We start from the raw sequence: 23,615 nt of genomic DNA, 5'->3' as shown, positions 1-23,615 counted from the left end.
AGGTTTTTCAAGGCACAAGTTGTAAGATCAAACTATTACTTAAACACTCATAGAAATAAAAGCAGTGATGACAGCTATGCTGCTCTGACACTAGTCAATAACGCTGCCACACCTGACTTTGTCTGAAAACAACACAGCTTTAGTAGGGCACTGTAGGGCAGTGAAAGAATGTACATAATAGAAGACACCTACAGGTGTTTCTGAGGGTAGACAGTGAAGCTGTAACTTTCCCAGGGAGCTTTCCCCTGCAAATTGCCACGTAATCTCTGGCATTCCAGATCTGACTCTGGTCATCTGGACCTCGCCATCACCAAATTCTCAGCCAGACCTACCTCCTTCTCCTCAGTGATGCAAGTGTAGCACACTGCTCACTTGTACAGTCAGTTTTTAAGGCACGCTCTCTAAGCTGTGTTTTACTGTCCAGTTCACCTTTCTGGTCTTATGCAAGATGGCATGAGTAGAGCTTTTTTTCCCTTTGCTTTGCTGGCCCTAGAAGGTCTCTCTCCCTTTCCCTCTAGCAACATGGAAAGGTTGTGCCAAGAGGAAATATGAACACTTCCAGCAGACTTCCCCTGCTCTCTGTATGAAGAGAGATTGCCTGCTCACTTGTGCAAGGTGCAGTACTCAGACAACTGTTCCATTCACACAAATACCAAGTCCCTGCAGAGACTGGATGGATGCCTGAGCATGTAGATAATTCACCTTGAAAGGAACTGTCGAAGTTAGCTTGCACAGAAAAAAGCAGCAAATTCAGCCTGGTTCTAAGAAAGAAATAAACCTGAGATGGAAGTAGTGCAGAAGGAAATCCCGAATACAGAACACACTCCATCATCAGCAAACACTGCTGGGACAGAAGAATCAGGACAGAAAACCAAAATCCTGAACTGACAACAAACTGGGCGGCTTTGGCCTTTGCTTTAGCTGAAGGAGCACTGTATGCTGAGTTGAGCATGGCTGACATGCAAGACATCTGTGTGTCAGCATGGCTGGTGGCTTTGGGTAGAGAGATGGCCTGGGGGACCTCTCAGTGCTCTTTCCAACCTCGTTCTCTGTGAATATGGATCAGCAGATCCACATATGAGTTGGTCTGTACTGAAGCAAACATAGAGGAACTTGCATCTCTCTCTGCAAAATAGCCACCATTTGTTGCATGTAGAAAAACAAAGGTTGAGAACGAACATAACAAAACAATTTGCTGGGTAAACATCAGGGAAAGAGAAGAATCTAAGCAAAAGGATTCATGAACAAATTATTACAAACCGGCAACAAATAAATATAAACTGGGAACTAAGAAAAGAATTCTAATAATTTAGAAAAGTGAGATGCTGGAACACTTATAATGGTGGTAGAGGGCAAAATGCATCACCGCTGTCGGATGGAGCACGGTCTGTCTATGAAAAGGATTATTATGAAAGGCGCTGCATGCTTGAACAGTGGAAAACGTTACAGCTCTGTGTTCCTTTACCTGTCAGCAATGTCTTCACACCTCTTCACATTAATGATGGGAGACAACTCCAACCACACATGCATGACTGAATGCTTATGACTTCTTGAAGGGAAAAGTTTCTACCCTGCCTATTTGGTGAACATGAAATCCAAGAGTCTAACCAGTACCTACACATACGTTTTTGTAAGTGTTGCTTAAGGTTTAATTCCTTTGATTCCTGCCTGGATGATCAGTGTCCAGACAAAAAAAGGCCTGAAAGAGGCACCTCCAGAGAAGTCAAATCCTCACTCTTCCATGGATATATGGAGTATAATGAAGGAGTGGAGTGCACTTCAGATATAACCATTTCCAGAAGTAAGCATCAAGTAGATACATTTCCACATTTGCAAACAACCATAAACTATTTTTTATCTATTGTTCTGCAGTAACAGGGCTCTCGGAGCACTAACAGATGCTCACCAAAGGAACTGGCTTAGAGTTTGAAAGTGTTCAACCAGCTCAGACTGCCTTGCAAGGAACAACAGACAAAATCCTTCCCAGAGCCCTGCTTTGCCATCTCAGACAGTTTATGAATAATCTTAAGGGAAGTTCTCTGAAGCTCCAGAATTCTTCACGTTTCCCTCCCAGCATTCTATTTTATTCATTTATGAAACAGTGGGTACCTATGGGAAGGGCAAGCTTTACTTTTCTCCAAGCATGATCATAAATTGCAACAGTTCCCCAAAGCAAAAGACTTACTGCTAACCCCATAAAAATGGAAATTTGACTCAGAAGAGCTAAAATAAGCTTTCTGTGATGTGAACCAACAGAGCTAGGATCCAGCTCTTGCTCAAAGGAATAGAAGGGTTGCATATTAATCTTAAACTATGGCAGTGCTGTAGAATTTCAAAAACTGAAATGATATACACAGGAAAATGAGGAATTTCCACTAGGGACTCTAATTCATATATTATGGGAGAGTTTAAAGAATAATAAATTTTGGAAGGATGTATTAATGGCTGTGTGGGGCACTGTGAACCTGGCATTCCCTGAAGCCTGGAACTTTGTATACCAAACACTAAAAATGATTTGTGCAGGAGCAGAAAACTTTCAATGTTATTCTGACCATGACCAGTTACAGACTGTACAAGGTAAGAACTTAGCAAGAGAAAAAAACCCTTCCTTTATAATTTAGAGATGAACAGATAGGATAATATTTGCCATTATGTCAAATCCCTGGGAAGACGAAAGGAGATGACAGCACTTAGTATCTTTACCTTGCTCTTAGTGAAAGGCTGACCACAATGGTCCTGAAAATCATTAGTGATGCTGCTGTGCATTCACATGCAACAGCTTTCAGCCTAAGCTTGTTATAAACTGAGGCAGAGAAGTCAAGTAAAGTGCTCACAATGCAGCAAATGTCACAGCTTTGCCCTGGGTTTATAGCTCCTAGAGTCCTGCCCTTCTCGAGTCCATCATCTTTCCTAGTGTGGATAATGGTACCTTCTGGCTTGCGTGCTGAAGCCTGCGTTTTAGCCTTCACATTTGTCTGTGCTGGAGATCAATTATCTTGGCAAGACAAAATCTCTATTCAAAGCAAGTTCAAGGTCAAAATTTTCCCGCTTCTTAGTAAAATTGATTAGCAAATACCACATATCCATACATTTTTTCACAGTTATTCCTACTACATTAGGAGGTTTCTTGGTGAACTGCTCTGGCAGATAGAAGTCTGTGAGGCAGCAACCAGCTCATTTAGAGAATTAGTACAGGACTGACCAGGCCACAAAGAGCTTGCAGTTGCTCAGTCTGAAGAAGTGGTCTTTCAAGATGAGGCATGAAAAAATAGCTAGGGAGTTATGGGACACTTTCCAAGGCCACTGACGTTCTGACTAGAGCTCTTGCCTCTCCCTGTCTCATATCAGCAATTAAGGCACTTTACATACAAAGAGAAAAAGCATTGAAAGCTACCAAATCAGCCAGCACATCCAGTACTCTCCTGGTGCAGGCCAAAGTGCATGTTTCTACACAAAGTCTCTGAGGTGCTGTGTGTACCATGTGATGCTGGAGTTATCTGACTTCCTTCACCAAATGCTGTAGTATGTGGTTGCACAAAATCCAGTGTAAATATCAGAGTACAAACTACAGCTGCCCCTGAGGAGCTTTAACTTATGCACTATACCATAAAACTCCCAGGTAGGGAAATGAGTAAAAAGTCTCAATGCTTTCTTATTCCACAACCTCTCTGTGGTAAAGTATTCTGCACTGAATGTTTCTATTGTTCAATATAGACAGGGGAAATAAGATTAGCTTGAGATGGAATATCCCATTTTCTCATGCAGTATGTTCTCCAGCCAACTCAAGCTTGCTGGTTTGGCTTCAATTTGAATTCAGGGCTGATTTTTTGAAGGCTGACAAATCTAAATCACCCTGCCCTCAGGTGTTACATGTAGGGGTAATACTTTGCCAAAGCATAAGAGGCCAGCACATCAGACAGAGCCTGTTTGGCCTAACAGCTAAATTGTGGCTTTGAACTGTAGCTTTAACAGTATTAGCAACCTGGTCCCTTATTTCTCCTCCAACTAGTCAGTGTAACAGGCAACTGCATATTTTTTTTCAAAGCTCACAACTGCCATGTGGCACACAGAATGATTAACTGCAGTTTTTGCTCTGGAATCTTTAAGGAGGAGAAACACAACTTAAAGAAAATGGATCCAAAGCACTTCCTAACGTGGTCTGACACAGAGGGTAACTTACAAAACATAACCCTTGGCCCAAAAATCAGGAGTTAAAACATTGGTGGCTTATAGCTCCAGGCAGAGCAAGTGGTGTGGAAAGCCCTTGAAGACAGCACAACCAGTGTAAGCACAGCGTTTGAGAAGCAGGAAAACACAGAAATGACCTACAGAAAACATGTCCATCATCTGTGCTCTGCAGAGCCACATCTCAGAAGTATTCTGCATACCTGAGCAGGCAGAGATATGGGAGATCCTACACTGACTACACAGACCGCTTCCACATTGTGCAAATGGAGGCACCTTCAGCTGAAGACATGCTCTTCTTCCATCCAACATACCACATACAGGATTTGTTGGTTTATGTATTGGTTAGAATGGCTATGGTGTAGATGAAGAAAACGGTGAAAAGCTGTTGCAGCAACAGTCAGCATATTACTGGGAGTATAAGTTGGTGCTGTGAACGATGGCAGGGCTGGCTCACAATCTTCCTTCCTCAGGGTTAACTGCCTTCTCAAGCTGTTAGGTGAGGTTCTGAGATCTTGTAGCTTATACAGAAGCAATCTTTAAGCTAGCATTGCTAGTGCAAGATTCAAAATCTTGGTAGCCCACTACTTCTTGCCTTTGCAAAATAATCCAGGAAATTACATGCAAAATCCTCTGCTTTAACTGACTTTTACCTGGATTGTCAACTAAAGCACTGAATGTTATTGCTGGGCAATATTATTGTGGTTTCTCATGCAACCTTAATCAGGCCCATTGTATTTCAGTATTTTTAGATGACTTCTGGGAATCAGAAGTTAATTCTGTACACTCAGCATGTATACTTGCTTGACAGGTAATGCATGCTTTCTTATTTGCTAAACATCTTTTTTCAGTGAAAAGCATGAACTTCTCTAATCACATAATCAATCCTGAAGATTGGGTGTCTGCTTAGCTGCATGTGTGGCCAGCATTTTACAGGGAGATGCAAACAATGAGTAATTGTGTTAACCTGGATGTTGGAATTAATACCTTGGACAGAAGAATTTTTAGACGAATCTCTACAGCACTAAAATTTCAGCAAGCCTCCCTATAATGTGCAAACACTCTCCAGTTCCAAATGTAACCCTCAAGGAACACATGCATAAATTATAATATAACCACTGGGGAAACCTCTGAAATACTACAAAAAAAGGGGGAAATGCATTTTAGGGGGCGTTCTGCTCAACTCTCTGCTTTTAAATACAATTTCAAATCAGGAATAATTAATGGCTGAACAACTGTGGTTAGCCACAGTTATAAAGAGGAAAAAAACAAAAAACAGTTTCTACATGCTTCCATTACTGTGTAGAGGATGGAAAAGATTATCATTTCAAAATGTGTGGTGAGCTTTTTCTCTTAAATCTTCTGATTAAAGTACTTCTGTACCTTGAACTCTACGGAGTTTGACCAAAATAAAAATACCATGCAAACCTCAAACTCAGATATATTCACATACTGCTCATCTACTAAAATGTCCAAGGAAGACTAACACATCACTAAGGTAGAAAGTGTCATCTCCTCTGGAATATCACATTAAATGTTACTCAGATCAGTAACATCAGTGGATTCTTCTCTCCACCATCATCATGTGGCACTTAGACATCCAAGCAGGAGCTGCCTACACGGTGCGTCCCTCCTTTTCTGGCACCAGAGCTGGGCTGTCCAGCACTGGCATTTTTAAGCAACCTGGTGAGAGCAGAGTCCCTAGGCAAGACAAGCCTCACAGCTGATGCATGGGTCCTCTCTAAACCAGAGAAATGCAATTGGCCAAAGACCAAAATTGGTTTTCAACATTCTTCTCATTTTCCCTGCTTTTACCTCCAAGTGATTATCCATTGCCAGGTCTGATTTGGCTCCTGCCTCTTTAGCATTTGATGGATATAATCATGAGGACCAGGGAAGATATATGACAGTAATTTTCTTCCAGAGTCAGTTCCAGGAAGGCTCTTCAGAGGGACCTAGCCAGGCCAGATCAATGGGCTGAAACCAATTGTATGAGGTTTAACAAGGCCAAGTGCCTGGTCCTGCTTTTGGGCTACAACCACCCCAGGTGGTTGAACACTACAGGTTTGGGGCAGGTGGGCTGGAAAGCTGCTGGAGGGAAAGGACTGGGGGAGTGTTGATAGTGGTTGAATGACATCCTGGCTTGTATCAGAAATAGCGTGGCCAGCAGGACAAGGGCAGTGATTATCTCCTGTACTGGGCACTGGTGAGGCCATGCCTCAGAGTGCTGTGTTCAGCGTTGGGCCCCTCACTATAGGAAAGACACTGAGGTGCTGGAGCATGTCCAGAGATAGGCACCGGAGCTGGGGAAGAATCTGGAGAACAAGTCTTATGAGGGGTGGCTGAGGGAGCTGGGGGTTTTTAGTCTGGAGAAGAGGATGCTGAGAGGAGACATGATCACTTTACAACTACCAGAAAGGAGTTTGTAGCTAGGTGGGAGTCAGTCCCTTCTGTCCAGTAACAAGTGACAGGACAAGAAGAAACGGCCTCAAGTTGTGCCAGGGAAGGTTTAGATTGGAGATGGGGAAGAACTTTTTCCCTGAGAGGGTTGTCAGACACTGGCACAGGCTGTCCCAGGGAGGTGGTGGATTCCCCATCTCTGGAGATATTTAAAAGCGATGTAGCTGAGGTGCTGAGGGACATGGGTTAGCGGTGGGCTTGGCCGTGTGAGGGCAGTGTTTGGACTTGATCTTAAAGGTCTGTTCAAACCAATGATTCTGTCATTCTATGATCTTATTGTCTCTGTTCAGAATTTGCAAACACAACAGCTTCTATGACTTTGAAGCAGACACACAGTCTCTTTGCAAAAATGGGAAAATGCTGTCTCCAGGGAAAGAAATCAATTCACTACTAGAATGAAGGTATTTAGGAGGTTTGAGAATTCCATGTAAGGGATGAGCTGTATCAGCAGGCAGCAGCACACAGGCACCACTCACCTCGTGGAGGTCGCAATTCAGTGATGTTTTCAGTGGCTTCATCATCTGAATCTTCAGTTGCTACCACCTTGTACCTGTTGCTGCTTTGTTTGTTCAGCACATGTGGGACCTGCAGTGCAGCCTCTCTCTCTGCAGCCAGGTCCAAATCCTGCTGAGCAAGGTGGGCCCTCAGTTGCCTGATTTCAAACTAGAAATAAAAACAATACCACATACTAATGTCATATAAGGACGTCCAGAGTCTATACTCTACAGATAAGGACTTATTACTCACTTTATCACTAAGCCGCTATAGACTGGTGACAGCAAATACAATGGTTGGAGTTGAGAGTCAAAGCTCACATGCTTTCCCAGAGTCCCTGTGAACCCAACTGTTGTTCACATAATCTAAAAACAATGACTGCCTCTAGTCTTCTATTTTGTACATGTCTACATCCTGAAGATACAGTTTTGGACATCTTTTAAATAACTTTCAAATCAAACGAAATATTTATAGAAGACCACTTTTAACAAGCATTTAGGGATTCAGGTTCATGACAAACATCCCTAATCTGCTAAACTTTGTAATGAAGATTTCTGTGGAGAGGGGTTCTCTAAGCAGTACCCAGAATGGTCCTCCCTTGCTAACTGGACAAAGCAGAGAGACACCACAATCCTCTTCCAGCTTGAAATCTTTGGTACTCAACAGTGTACAGAAAACCCTGGGGAAGGTTGCTACTTTTCTGGCCACTCCCCTCAAATATATGAGACAGTTAATGACTTTCTGCAGTCAGAAGGGGATTTGTCTGATGACTGCTGTAATAAAGCAGACACCTAACAAAAAGACAGAAGCTACCAGGTATAATCTGATTGATAGACACACCATATTTCTCTGGTGTTTGACAGTCACAGATCTTCCACAATGCAAGATTTTTTTTTTTTCTATAGAGGCTGCAAAGATGCTTTAAAACCTTACATATGCACTCTAAAAACCTCACTAAGATGCTTTAAAACCTTATATATGCACTACAAAACCTCATTGTCCTCCCACTTCGCCACGCAGCACAGCTATGGGGATCAGTAATATAGCAGTGACCAAGTCATGTCTAATTACAGAGAGTCTGAGAGGGAAAAGCAAATGAGGTGAGTAATAGGCTAAGACATTTAAAATTTAGCATTGCTGGGCCTCCCATAGTTCAAGACCTGAAAAACCATCAGAGAGCACGATGCTACAGCAAGCCACACTGCACCTGTCACTCCACATTTACAACAGGGATGGTATTAGCACCTCGATGCTTGAAAACTGGTGTGTAACAGCGTGTCGGCTAAATGAAGCTGGTTCTGGCTCTTGCCTCTCAGTTGCTGACTCAAATATACTTTGCTGTCAGATTTTGGAATCTGTCAGTGGAATCTAGTTTGTTTCGCCATGGTCCATATCACACATGGCGCAAACCCCACACATGCTGCAGAGTCCAGCAGTTCCTCCAAGCTGGAGGAAAAAGAAGTAAGCAACTGGAGGGGAAAGAAGGCAGAGTTTCTGCAATTTTTAGAAAGAAAAAACCAGAATAATATAAAATACAAAGAGATTCCAGTTTGCCACATCTGGAGACTATCTGCTTTCCAGAGCACATGAGAAAGAACTACAGTAACTGGAAGGCCCACTGCAAGACTTACATCTCGAGAGCAAAAGGGCAGTTTAAGCTTTGCAGATCATATACAAATCACCTAATATAAAGATCTAACAAAGCAAATAGCTTTTTCTCTGTCTTGAAATCAATGGACAGAGGTCTGGCAGCTGCAGACAGCTGCCTGCATGAAATTCTCATTGCTCTTAACCAAAGATCCTCTAATAGTGGTAGTCAGAGGAGCCAAGTAGTATCAGCAAATGTCAAAATCCAGCCCTGCTCCTCGCTTCCTTCAATGAAATCTCCATGGCAGATCCCAGATGGTGGCTTTTGTGTTAACCTATCAGCTAGGAAAAGGGAGCAAAGTGGTACTGATAACTTTTTCCAGCCAGTCTCAAGCTCCCCGAGGTTTCACGTGCCCATGCCATACCAGAGGTGCCAGTCTGAATGTGTCATTCAGCTGTGAAAGGACTGTCTGCAGTTCAACTTCACAACACAGAATTTCAGGTTTTTTTCTTTGACTTCAAAAAAAGAGAAAAAAAGAAATCCCAAAATATCTTACATTTCACCTTTAAAGGGGATAGATAGCCTTTCAGACACTCCCTTGGGTTTAAAGGAAGAAATGCACTCAAACATGATAGGCAAAATATAAATCTGAAGTTTATCTTTTTAAAATTTGTCTAACCATATCTACTTGACTAGTTCAAACAAAAAGGCAATACAGCATCATTACTGTTTTTCTACATTTCATATTTCATCCTTCAAAAGCATTCCTATGTGTCAGACAAAGAAGCAATTCTAAGCCACTGAAACACTTAACTGTGGCCTGGAGGCAGGATGCCATTTCTTTTTTCATGCAAGAGAAAAAAAAAAGGAAAAAACTTACAACACAAATAGTTAAAACTACCTACAAGTCAGTTCAGCAATTGTTTTTCTCTATCACATCAAATTTAGTCAGCTTAAATATTTATAAGCTTGAAAGAAGCTCCTGCATTTTACAGATGTGAAAAAGGAAACACATGATGCTATCCTTCCTGCAACAGCGAACCTACAGCAACAACGGTGGAAGGGACCAGACTTTCTGATCCCTACTTACATGTTCCAATGGATAATGCGTGTTTCCAAATACCCACAGATTATTGTCCATGCCTAGTCACCATCCAGTTTTTAACAGATGAGTTAATAAGTTTTATTGTTTATTATGGCTCTACCAACAAGCCATGAACTATGTAGCCTGGCATGCTGGATCAAGTAGCTGTCTGAGATCACCATGCTGGACAACTACACTTTGTCCAAACAATTCTTTATTTCCTATTTATATGGGAAAAATTACCACCTTGGTTGAATCTCAACCAGTCGCATAGACAGTATGATAAACTGAAATCCACAGAGAAAATTACTACCATATTTACTGAGATGAAAGAGCTATTCTCGCTGGTAATGTCAAAACCAGAAGGGGCTTTGCTGCCATCTTATGTTGGAAAAGCAGAAATACAGGCTTGTGCCCACAGCGGCACAGGAAGCACCTGCTCATGAAGATCGCACAAATGTCACATTCTAGCAGAAACTGAAACCCAGACCTGATGTCTCGGCTCATGCAACGCTTCCCTCATTCACCGCCGGAGGATGAGAAATGTATTTAGGACTTGCAACTTTTTAAGTGATATGTGAACCTTCTTTTATTGCTAGCTGCAAACACAATCCACATGCTTGTCTGATTTTCAGCTCTTAACATTGAGCGAGTTCAGCTGGTCTAAAATCCAAAACTGAACATGAGACTGTCTGGAGCAGATATGAGGATTAAATTCCTAGGCACAGTAAAGCAGCACAGTGCTCTGGACTTCAATATCATGTGCAAGGTGAATAATAGCACACAGACAAGTTCAGAAAGATAAGAGCAGAAACTGATGTTGCCTACAAAACCACACAGCTGCAGCTAGTTAACACAGGCTCTCCCTTTGACTTTTCCATTACCTTAGATGATTGCTGCCGGGTCCCGTTCATGTTTGCTGTGAAGTCTATGTAGTCATCAAAACAGTGGAAAGCGGAATGAAATATCTGCTCTGTGTGTAATTGTCATCTTTATTGCCAGAGTATTCATTGTGTTTGTCTCACTCCCACACACAGTTATTGATGCAAAGTGATCCATACAACATGTTCCACAGAGATGCAGAACTGTAACTCTGTCACAGAAGCAGAATATAAGACAGAGCCAAAACCTGACCCAATGTACTGCTTCCTAATGCAAAGTCAAACCTTCTAAGTCTCTAGCATGTTCAGAAGGGGACTGGGTGAGATGGAAAAAAAAAAAATCACCGTGTGTCATAAGGATTGATTTAAGAAAATGAAAGGACATTCAATAAAGTATCTAGGAAAAGTTAAACAAGAAACAGATTTTTGCTAACAAAAGGCATGTGCCTACTCAGGAGATCAGTTAAAAATTAATTGTTTCCAGTTATATTACTTAAAATGTATCCCAAGATACTGTAGAAGCTGGAATACAGTTTTAGCCACTAAAAGCAACCCACTAAAAATAAAGGTTACATCTAAGAGAAGTGGGTGTTCCTCACAGGTGTAATTCAATGGAAGGCTGCATGAGCAAATTACGTTGTAGGTGCTTCTACCTATTGAACATCACATTGAGCACTGACCTCGGGCAGTTCTAATGTGTAAAAGAGCTAATGAGATTGCTCTGACTGCATGTCATGTAATCCAAGGCAGGTTAAATAAATTAAAAGTATAAAATATAATACTCTTTTTAAGTATAAAATTCTAATCCAAGTTAAACACATGAGATTTGTCTTTGGAGTAGCAGCTCATGTAGCTACCTGAATGTAGACCTCAGCCTCTCAAATACACACTGCAGAACCATACTGAAAAAAGCATGTTTCCTATTTTCAGGTAGACCATCCTTCCTTCAGCCTGTAAGGAGGGATGTAATGCTATGCATATCATGAGGGGAAAATATGCTGTTCTGTGGAAGGTAACTGATCGCCACCAAGGAGACTAAAGTACACCATCTCCTGACTCTATATATTTACAGACTGAGCATTGGTCCACTCGAGTCTGCTACTGACATTATTTACCCAGACACCTTCAACATTCATTCTCTTTCATTTCACATACTTGGTTAACTTCTGGTGGGTTCCTTGATCAAGAAGTTCCTAACATACTCTGCAATGGAAAAAGTAATTTGAAAACATCATGGAATCACAGCAGAATCCAGGCTGAAATGGACCTGTGAAGGTCCCACTTAAAGCAAGTCCATTTAGCTTCAGTTGCTAAAAGCCTGTCAAATTTTGAGTATCTCCAAGGTTGTACATACCACTGCCTTCCTGGCCATCTGCTGCTCCAGTGCCTGACCATTCTCCTAGTGAAAATGTTTGTTCTTATGTTGAATAGGAATTGTGCACATAGATAGCTTGTGTACTATCATTGTGCACCTTCGAGAAGAGCCTGGCTACACCCTCCCACGAGAGAGCTGAAGACAGCAATAAAGGTGTAATACACACGGCTACTGTGAAAATACACTTATTACCACGGAAAAAAAGGAGACACAGAACATCTCACATCAGATGAGTAATTAGGTTGTCAGGCATGAAAAGAAAGTTTGTCGATGGTAAACTTTAACTTTCCTAGTGTTTTCAAAATTTGTTCCGTGCCCTCTTGTAGCACAAACTTGGCAATATTTTGGCAGGAAACAAAGCAGAAAACTATGGGGAACACCTGTGCAATCAAAGAATAGGTTAGGTGCTTATTTATAAATAATCAGGTAAAATGACAGAGCTCTACCCAGAGCTCTAGATAACACCACTGTTTACATGTCTGGTTCTGTAAAATGTGCCATCTATCCTATCTGTTATTTTACAACATGCATGTAAGACTTTTAAAGGGATTGAGCAGTGAATCATACAGTACTTTCCTTTAATAGTCTAGCAACAGAATATGATTGACACAGTTTCAGAGAGATCAATGAGCATTTTCACCAGAAGCTTAGTCGTCTCTAATGCAGGAGCAATAACTTTGCTCCGTTCTATTAGTGCTGTCTGTACAGAATGCCCTGCCCTAAAACTCATCTGCCACTGGGATACAATCCAATGTTTATTTCCATTAGTTTAGCCATTGTTGGTAACAATAAAAATCAGGAGACAGTTGCAAACTAATGATTTACGGGCAGAATGAAACACAGGATGACCTTGGCTGCCTTCCATTCACCAAGAAAATGACTAGTAGTTAGAAATAAATTAAAATTATTGCAAAAGGATAACATAAGTTATTTCTCTGATAGGTAATTTTACCAGCTAAATAGCCCTGTCATTAAACTAGCAGCTGTTGTACAAATTATATTCCAAGATAAAAAAAGAAATGTTAGCTTCCATAGTTTGTTGCAGCTTTAAGAATGATGAAAATGTCAATTCTATAAGAGCTGACAGAAAAGAGGCTCCTGTGATAAGGCTGAATACATAGTCTTGGCCAGATTGTACTCAGGTGAATGACTTTCATTAAAGTTAGTCAGAAAAGATCATGTAAAGAGATCTATTAGTAGAAAAGTAAATCCCTTTACAACTGATTCCAGAGGAAAAAAGCAATTTTTCCTAACTGGAATTTGCATTGTTAATGAAACTTTGCAACTTCATTTTGCAGCTTAAGTTATTCTGTTAAACCAATACCATCAGCAATACACTCCAGTCACATTTTTGCTAGTAATTGCAGTGAGACTTTTTTACCTTTTATCTGTTTTTTAAAATCCCCGTTATTGTGATTGTTCATGTTTCTTGTGTTTTTTTCAGGTCCTGTAGGACCACCTCAGCCTTTTCAGTATTTTCTGCCTTGACTGTCCTCATGCTCCAGTCCCTTTAATGACTTCTTTCATGGCCAACAAAGAATAAATAAAGCAGCAAAGTATTCAAACAGTTTCAGAGGGGTACTACAGAGAACAAAGCAGTGGTCCGTGCAACTATAATTTACAAAATATATTCTGTTTTTCTGATGTATGGCTAGCCAAAAATCAACATCTGGAAAGAGTTTTCATGTTTGCAAAAGTAGGTCTCCAATGTCATTCAGGAATGGAAATGTACTTTATATTTGTGATACCCTATCACTGGCCAAAAAAACATACAACTGACAAAAGAAAGAGAATTCAAAAAGATGAAGGGAGGTTGCATCTTTCCTGCATTTATTTTTCAAAGCAGGAACTACATCTTTGCCTGTCAAGTGTTAAGTACCAGCTTCAAAAGTGGAGGACATGGGACTTCTCAAGAGAACTGCTTAACACTTCTTTTTCATTTAAATCCCCTCAACAGGTTTTTTTTTCCTAATTCCTCTTAAGAAATAAATATTTTGTCTGAAACTTTTAAAATAATTCCATCTGCACAAGATGCCAAAGCTTGCGAATTTCAATCCCAAACACCCAACAAGAGTCAAAGCAGTAAGAAACTGAACACAGGATCTCAGAAAAGGAAGTGTCTCCTCTTTCTAACAGAAATGTTTTCATCCCTGTCTATAATTATAAAATAAATGCAAATCATCAGTGTCATCATAAAGATGCAGTCTCAGGATGAATCAGGATCTACACTCGTGGGATGCAGGCAACCATGGTGGATTTTCCATTCTTTCTACTTGGGCTGGTGCTGGTGTGCCACAGCATCTGAGGCAACAGGCCAACCCCTTTGGGCAGCTCCCAGCAAAGCCATCTGCCTGTGACAGGGGTGGCACACACAGACAAGGCAAAATGGAATCCCTCCCTGCCAGTGCTCCAGATCTGACAACAGCCAGACTACTGTAGGCAAGTTTCCACTCAAACACAGACACCACCCTTAAGCTCCACAAATAAGTAATCCTTTAAAAAAGGTCAGCAAAGATGATCAAACGAAAAACTAAAAACCTGGCAGAATTTTAGACATTAAATGCCATTAGGAGACATTTTTTCCACCAGATAACTGTATACAATGTTAATATTATAACACTGACAACTTGCTCTTGACTGAATTATGAAGCTAATAATTTACCAAGGAGGGATGCAGTACTTGTGTCAATGTCTTATGTTGCTGAGGCAAATTAGTACATTTAACTCATATTATACAGCTGAGACATTTGTTTGGCAGGAAGTCAGGACAGTAAAATTAGAGGGACTAGTATGCTGTCATTTTTCTATAGCCCATTTTTTCCATAGATGATGACATTTGAAAGCTAGGAGAGAAGCTGCTCTGTTTTCACAGCTTTACTCATCTGCCAATGCCGTATTTCTTTGTGCTTGATGTATAGCTATGCTGGAACCATCACAGATCAGATTATGGCTACTATGCTCAGACATTTTGCAAGCCAGGCATGCAGATAAGGAGTACATGGATCAGAAAGGAGAGCAGCAGAAGCTGCTCCTGGACCTCGTTTGGGATAATGAGCCCAATTTTAATCAAAGACTATGAAATAACCACACAAAAATTGGTTTGAGTGAGAGAGTCTTATGGCAGCATAACATATTTCCTAAGAATGAGTGTTTTCAAATTTGTGATTGTCAAGAACTTTAACCTAATAGCTAAAGGGTTTACAGACAAAATACTGCAATGGGACTGAAATGACTGATTTGCCTAGTGTGTTTGGTCAAAGGATAATCTCTTCCCTGTAAAATAGGGCATCTATCATTTCCCTGTTCATTTCACAACCATGACAGAGCCATGAATGACTTAATAGCGTTGTGTAAAGTTGTCAGGAAGAGGACTGCTGCTTTGCCACATGGTTGGAAGTAACTAATTTTTGGCAAAAGTCAAGCCTAAGGTTAAGGATTTTTTTGTGTCTAACATGGGAAATTCTCAAGAACAGTGTTATGAAATGACACACACTGTCAATGAGTCTTCCAAACTCATCACACAGACAAGGCAACCTAACACCACCATTGCAGAATCCTAGGCTGAGATTCCAGAGACTTGGAATTAAATCTAAAAAGTCATTTGGGAACCTAAATACTTGTGCTTTCACAAGTATTTTAGGTTTCTCAGTAAAAGCTGGGCACCTATATCCTTGCATCATATTACGCACCTTTTGGGTAGCTGGTCTGTTCCAGGACAGTTTGCCTCTCCTCTTGTCTACTAAGGTCCTTTGACTTTCTGACTGACTGAACTACTCTTACAGGTCTCCTCATTTTGTATTTGAAATGCATCTACTGGAAGTTGGGAGAGTCAGAGCTAAAGCTCCAGGATTTACTTGCACACCTCACAGTTACCCTTACAACTGAAACAAGAACTCAGTCGCTCAGTGGGATCGTTTTGTTGGGGTTTGATGGTCAGCTGAATGCTTGCTTAGCTGGTGCCTCAACATACATCCTTGGTTTCTACTTTAAAGCAGGTTAGTCAAGAACTCATTTACATGAGACAAACTGCAAAAAATCTTGGCTCATTGCCCAAATGTGATTTTACACCTTTTTCATGTAAATATATTAATTTGAGACATTTTAAGCTTCATCTTTCCTTACCTCAAGGATGAATCACTGAACCTTTGGGAGCCTGGGAAGAGTCTTAAATCCTGATACGCTTCCAGGAACTAGAAGCTTCTGTTGCAACATTTTGAGTCTGCCAAAAGAGTCTCCGACTGACCTACAGGGAAGCTGCCTTCTGCATTTAAAGCAGGGAGATTCATTAGCTTTCAACTGCATATACTTTTCCTAGGAATATGGCCTTAATATAGCTACTGTTTCCACCAACGGCAATGACTTTTGCAAGTTCTTAGTATTATGTCAAGCTATTTATACTCATTCAACAAGCTACATACTGTAAGCACTTTTTTTCTATTCTTCACATTAGTTTTCTTCACCTTAAAAAACACAAGCACAGCAGCAGAGGGAGACAACAGCTCTTTGACAAGTAGCACACTGACAATGTCCCAGCTGCAGCTAATGCTTCCTTAACATCGAGACCTGTCACCTTACAATGGAAGTCCTAGTGATACTTCACAAACCTTAGCTTGCAGCAAAGTACATGAACTGCTTGATTTGTCATGACAAGTTATGCGTAAATAAAGACATAACTGAACTTTACCCCTTGTTCTTGGCAGATCTGGGTTAGTCTTTCCAGCTGCTCATCTTGAATAACCTTTGCCTTCTCGTATTGCTGAATCATCATCTCCATCTCCACTTTCACCGGAAGGACATAGGCTGGAAAACACAAATAAGCACTTAAAACAACTCAGCTGTGATTTGTATTCTTTATCAGAGGTAAAACCTTTACAGGCCAAAGACTATTACCCCTTTCACTTGCATTTAGAGTACTATAGTACTTCTTATAGAAACAGCACTAGAGTATTTGTTCTGGGGAAGGATTTCTACACCTGAAACGTAGCTCACCAGCAGGGTCTAGATCTTGTTTGGTCAATACTCTATTTGCCTGGCTGAGCTGAAATGCATTCTGCGTGCTTTTCCTATCTGCTGCACTAATACAGGCCTTTCCCAGTGTCTGCCACAGATTTCCTGAATTGCTGGGTTGGAGGATTTTCAGCTTAGGACTAAGTCCCTGCTCTCTAAACCTGAACAGCATGGATCCTTTAGGAAAATAACTGTTCCAGAGCCCAAAGTATTTTATTCTTAGACTTTGTGGTAAGAAATAAGTTCTTAATGGAAATAGCAGACTAAGAAGGATATTAAAAAAAAAAAAACAACCAAAACAAGAAGGCATTTCTCTTCTAACGCTTTTCAAGCTACAGCCCAGTTTTCAATAGGTCTTCTGAACACCTCTGGAAATGCTGCTTCTGTCATAATTATGGCAAACTCAGATTGATCAGCAAAGCTGTTCAGTGCATATTGCAATTCTTGATGTTTCCTGAAGCTACACAAGACCCTGAACTTCTCTTGCACACTTTAGTTAAAGTGCTATGACCTTCCCTCAACGCTGAACAGAGTTTCCTGGGCATCTAAACCCAAAATGACCACTTGACTCTGATCTTTCATACACAAGCGAAGTGATCCTTTCCATCTCTTCTCCCTATAACTTGAAATGCCTGAAACTGCTGAACACAAAAGAGCATAAGCTAAAGTCCTTGCTTCCAAGCACACTCATGGTTCTGCTCTCAGCAACCTTGACTTGCTGGGCCTTTCTTATCTGCCCTGGCACTTCGCCACAGAGGTTTGTACAAAATAATACTGATATATACTTAATTATTATGCTGTACAGCACACCAGCATTGCAGAGACCACTTTCAGCATGGAATCCTCATGGTAAGAAAGTGCTCCTGGAATCTGACATAAAAGTGTATTATAGAACTTGGAAAGGAAAGCCCTGTGACAGCTAGCTGTATGGAAACTGGGAGGGTACAGCAAATATCAGAAACACAGATTGGAAGCAATTATTTTGCAGAATCAGGAATGACATCTGGTGGCAAGAGACGGGAAGCCAGTCAGGGCATTTACTTTGCAGGGTAAGAGATGTGAAGGTACCTAACAGAAAACCAAACCAATCAATTATAAAGGCTCCTAGAGAACAGAAGATACAGTGAGGAATTTGAGATCTACTCTCCTCCATGGGAGTCATAACTCTCTTCTGTTCAGTGCTTTTAAAATGCAAGAGGAACGAGAACGATAGAAACTGTAGTGCCAAATAACCTTTTAATATTTTTTAAAAATCTCTTTTTTTCCCAGCCTGTCAGGTAACTCTTAAGTCACAAACTGAATCACCACTCACCATCAATGATCCTCTTCACTCTCCATATTCGTAGTGTGATAATAAGGCTGATAGCATCCCATGGGCTGCTGGGGCCATTAGCCACTGTTGAAGCCACCATTGGTGCCAAGGACAAGATTATGACAGCACCATCAAACACCTAGAGAGAAATCAGTTTTTTCAAACCCTTCCTAAAGATCGTAACCCTGCCATTACTGCTTCGGCTCTTGAAGGGCTCCCACTTTACCCAAAGGAAATGCAATCACGGTACATATTTGAAAGGGAGAGGTGGCCAAGCCACAGAAAGGCTGCATCCTTTTTAGGTAGCGCAACAGAATTCTTTGCTGCATTTTACGAGGTGAGGAGAGATAAACTGTGGTGGAAGGGCCGGGAAAAGAAAGGTATTTAGAAATACTGGCCAAAATCCCCAAGCAGGAGTGATAGCCTAAACGCTACTACAGCCAAAGAGTTTTATTATCATTGGTATTTATTGCCTGCTACTTGGCATAATGTCATCCCAAAAAAAGGATACAATCCCTGCCCATAGATCTTACTGTCTAAATGAAGAGATCAAGAAGACAAGTAGAAAAAGATGGAGCAAAGAGACTTGATGGCTCTTGGCCACATCCTGACTACATGTGTGTGGGAATGGCTATGCACCAAGACAGAAAGACTCCCTGCTCTCACCTTTATTGGGCAGCTAGGTTTTCAAGAATTTTGACAACTGAGACCATTCAGAATGATTTGTATGGCATTGGTTGCATTGGGATTAGATCAGAAAAGGCGATTGTGCAAAGTATTGGACAGAAATCTGTGAGTAAATACATTTCAGAGCAAGATGGCAATAGTGTTCTGTCTGTCCCACACTCACCTAGCAGGGTAGAACAGAATACCATGTTCTCACTCCCACTGAGATCCTTCCCAGCTGCCAAAGACCACTGATTAATGGTTTGCATAAGGAGGCAGGACATTGATTTTATAAGCACCACACATTCAGAATCCTACATAACAATTCACTCCATTGAAAAGAAACTTCTTACTGCCACCCTCTGACAGGCAGTGAACAGTATCACTCTGCCTCAAATTGTCAAAAACAATGATCAGAAACTGCTGCATTTAGCCTCAATAATAAGAATCTCTGACTCAATGATTAGTTTCATTTCAGATTTTTAGCAAAACAACTTGAAAGGTTTACAACTTTACTACAAAAATGTGCAAGCCTCTAGACTCACTTAAGCTCTGAGAAAAAGCACATTTTCTTCTGCCGCATCCTGTGTAGTATTAGTTTATTGGAGAGTATCAAGAAAGAGCTTTTAATTTTCCTGATCTCCAGATTTCTGTTCAGATGGGGATGATGTGTTACTTATAATACATGCATTTCCTTATCTGCCTCTGCAACAGTATGCACATTTTTAATTTGCAATACAAATTACAGTGTTTATCATAAATCAATTTAACTAAAATAATTTCACACTAAAATGGGGGGATTTTCTATCAGAAAACTACACACATTTTTTCAACCACTTCTAGTTTCAACTTTATTATGGAAATGGAGTTACACAAGTCATATGACAATTTTTACTCATATTGCTTACTATCTGAGGGTAGCAGTATCAACAGTTAGACTAGCACAGCCCTACCAAAATAGACACAAACAGCAAAATGTCACAATTGCTCACTTAAATATAGTTTTTCCAAATATTGCACTCACAGAAAAAGAGACTGCAGCATACAGCTATATATACAGACACCTACTGAGAAGAACTTGCAAATTTATCTGAGTTAAATGATATTGTATTGTATCAGGTCTATAACAAAGCCATTCAAAGCAATCTTCATATTCTTACTATATCTTCTTGGAAAACAGTACAAAGGGTGCTTACCTCTATTTTGTTTTCAATGTAATCCCATATGCCAAGGACCACAATCCTCAAAATAGTCTAGTAAAACAGATTAGAGGGGAAAAAAAGAAGACAAATATTATTGTAATTTCAGATAAATATTTAGCTGTTTGTCTATTTAGGGGATCATTTTCTGACTTATTTAGGCATTATGCACTTCTACTGAATAATATCTAGAAACAGCTATACTTCTGTATTATAAAAGCAGGTATTGCTTTCCAATTACTATATTGACTCAGTGAAACTTCCACAAAAAAAGTTTCAAGTTCAAATGTTCAACAGCCTTTCTATCTTCCTAAAATTTTGCTTTTAGACTCATGAGGTTTAGACTACCAACCCTCCCCACCCATCATCCTAACCCAAGTCTATGTGAGATCCACGGTGGAGCCCCCTCAGTTGGAACGGGGAAAGATTCTCTTTCTTGCCACCTTTGATAGGCCAGTGCTTACTATTTTATAAGAAAAGAAAAGAGGCACTGGGCTCTCTTAATGCCTAAAGATCCTGACATTTCATCAGTCTGATGAACAGAGGCTCTTATTCTCCCACTCTAGAGTACAAGACTGTCGTTGCACTATCAAATCCCAGAAAGTCATCGGATAAGGGAGAAAAACATCAGTGTCATCCTCCTTTATGAAATAAAGCAGCTATAAGTAGCATCCGTAGCTGGAAAAGGGGAATAAAGAGAGAACACAGAATGAACCAATGGTGAATTCTGATTAAAACACCCAACGGCATCTTTCCTAATGTTTAATGCAGTTTTCAGAAGACACAATTAAAAAAAAAAAGCAAATCAATCTGCCAACTAATGATTGAAATTGACTGCAGATAAAAGCATAACTGGCAGGAACACTTTCTGCCAGTAGCAACATCAAGGTCAGATTTTGACAAACATGAAGAGTCTAACTGCAGCTGTGTGCTTTGCAATGACCAAAGTGCTACTTTGTTCATTAAAGACCTGTACTAATGACAGGGAGCTCGGCAGGCCTGCTAGTGAGGGGTGACCATGCCAAGAACTGTGCAGAAATAAAGTCAGTGACTGTGATGAATACATGCATTCCCTCTTCCTCACAAATACACTAAATCCCAACCAACTGTACATTTATGCAAACATACTGGCATTTACTAACTGCAGAACATCACTGCATTCTTCAGTACTATTCCTATATATGGTTTTGCCAAAAACACAAGCCCAATTGCCTCACTTGGCCTGGGATGACTGTGCTGAGCTCTATCTTGGCACTCCAAGCATGGATAACAGTACTTAATACTGTACAGAGGGAGACACTGCTGTGTTAGATGTGGTGCTTTGCTTTCAGAACCCATCCTTGTACCATCAAGGCGCAGGAAAGTGAAACAGCCAATGCTTACTCAGAAATGGTCTCCAAGAAGCATTGGCCAAGGCTGTGTGAGAAAGGGAGTCACTAGCCTGAAGAGAAAATGCAGCTATCTCTTTCCTCTACAAGAAATTATGGGACTCTATGTAGACACCAAGAACTGCTAATGCTGCTGGTCCTAAAAAGAACGCTTTATTTCCAAAGTATTTTACAAATGCAGCATAGGAATAAGGCTCACATCAATTTCTTTATTAACCTATATGCTCAAGGTTTCTACGTGGGGGAAGATATGCACCACAGCAGCTCCTCAAATCCCTTAATGACTCCAAATTTGCTAGGATGATGTGACATAATTGCAAGGTTCATATGCTGCTGTACAAGCAAGGCATTCCTGCAGCCTCAACTCAGGCTCTGAGCAGAATACTTTCAGACAAATGCATCCCAGATCCTAGGTAAGTACCCCCCCACTTCCTATTAAGAAGCTTCACAAAATGCCTGCACAAGTTACTCACAAGCTTGGAAGTTCAGCTCTACTAGTTAACCTGGGGTCCACCACAGCAAGTTCACAGCGGGCAGCCATCAGGAAATGCATGAGGAAAAGCAGTGCCATTGCTAAAGCTTAGGATGTTACCCTTCCTACAGCAACCCTGTTGACAGCATGGAAAAATCTGTCTCATTTTCTTCTACGCTTTCTTTCTTTCTTCCTGTGAACAAGTGTGCACAAAGGTATTTTCACTCAAATAATAAGGCATATCTGCACAAACAAAATAGAAATGCTGTCTCAGAACACTAAATATGATTTAATATGGGGCTGTTAAATCATGAGGGAACATAAAAAAGGATTTTCCTTTCTGCTTTTTTAAATTCCTCACTGCAGTGTTTAAATCAGACCGTGCTACTGTCATATTAATGGGTCTGAGCAGTTTCAAGGGCTGGAAGCTCGCACAAATGTTTTCCTTTTCAGGTTGCTGGTGTGAATCAGCACAAGTCAGCAATGACTGGGAGTCTACTTGGCAGCCATTCAATGCAGTAATGGTTGCTGGTGCTACCTCTAGAAGATAGGCATCCTCATCAGATAAAATGCCATGACGATTATCATCTTTCCTCTCAGCTAGAGCAGACACACTCTAGGATGGGAGAGTGTGAGGGTGGAATGAACCCCGCTCCCCATCTGAGAGATGCATTCTTCAGACAAAACAGGGTACAACTAAGGGTTAAGCTTGAAAATAATTTGTTCTGTATGGAAGGTCTTAAAACTATATCCCAGCATTGTCACTCAACAACAACAAAAAAACCCCAAAATCCAACACTTTGCTACTTAAGTAACAAAGCTATGTAAGGCAGCTTTTCCTCCGTGCCCTGGAACAAGTGGGTGCCCCAAGAAAGTTCCATGTGTGAGTCACAGACTGTGTGCATCTGGAGGTGCCACGGGCTTACTGATTGCCCACTCACCAGTCTTCCATAGTGGCAACTCCAAACTAGGTTTAGGTTTCTCTACTCTTCCTCTACATGAGGTCGCATCTACTGCTGCTGTTGTAACTCTTACGCAGAGGAGTCTGAAGTTTGGACTTCACTGTGCAAATTTCCCTGACCATTCAATATAATAAACACTTTGAAATGGAAGCATTGGTGTTAATAAACAACATTTTAGTATATTTCCTAAGCAAAAAAAATATCTTTCAAGCAAATACATATCACATTTGATTGTATGCTTTCTCTGTACAGAACTTAAAAAATAAGAACCTGTATCAGAATCTGAAAAAACAGAGACAGAAATCAATAATATAGGAAAGTTCCTACACACTATACATGGACCAAACTGAAAAATGCATAGGAATCAAAAGAGAATTGCAACTGTAACATCCATCACAGAAAAAACATAAATGTTAGTCATCACTCTACCATTTGTAGACAAAAGAACCTACAAGAAATAGGGGAAAAATGGAGCACCACTGCTGCTTCCTACTGATGTGCAGGCATTCTTCAGCACTGTAGCAAATGCACCCACAAAGTT

At 40.7% G+C, this 23,615-nt stretch overlaps 1 protein-coding gene across 1 annotated transcript in view; it reads right to left on the bottom strand.

Moving 5' to 3' along the window:
- Positions 1 to 23,615, bottom strand: part of TMEM266 (transmembrane protein 266) — a 62,940-nt gene that overhangs the window by 13,240 nt on the left and 26,085 nt on the right. The window contains exons 5-9 of the mRNA XM_062000461.1: positions 20,250 to 20,306; positions 18,388 to 18,526; positions 16,753 to 16,868; positions 7,118 to 7,308; positions 2,535 to 2,547 (exon numbers count right to left, since the gene is read on the bottom strand). Coding sequence (XP_061856445.1) covers positions 2,535 to 2,547; positions 7,118 to 7,308; positions 16,753 to 16,868; positions 18,388 to 18,526; positions 20,250 to 20,306 — 516 coding nt within the window. The remainder of the gene's footprint in view (positions 1 to 2,534; positions 2,548 to 7,117; positions 7,309 to 16,752; positions 16,869 to 18,387; positions 18,527 to 20,249; positions 20,307 to 23,615) is intronic.

The sequence above is a fragment of the Colius striatus genome, chromosome 7 (genome assembly GCF_028858725.1).
Source record: "Colius striatus isolate bColStr4 chromosome 7, bColStr4.1.hap1, whole genome shotgun sequence".
NCBI lineage: Eukaryota > Metazoa > Chordata > Aves > Coliiformes > Coliidae > Colius > Colius striatus.
This window is presented reverse-complemented; position numbering and strand designations above follow the sequence as displayed.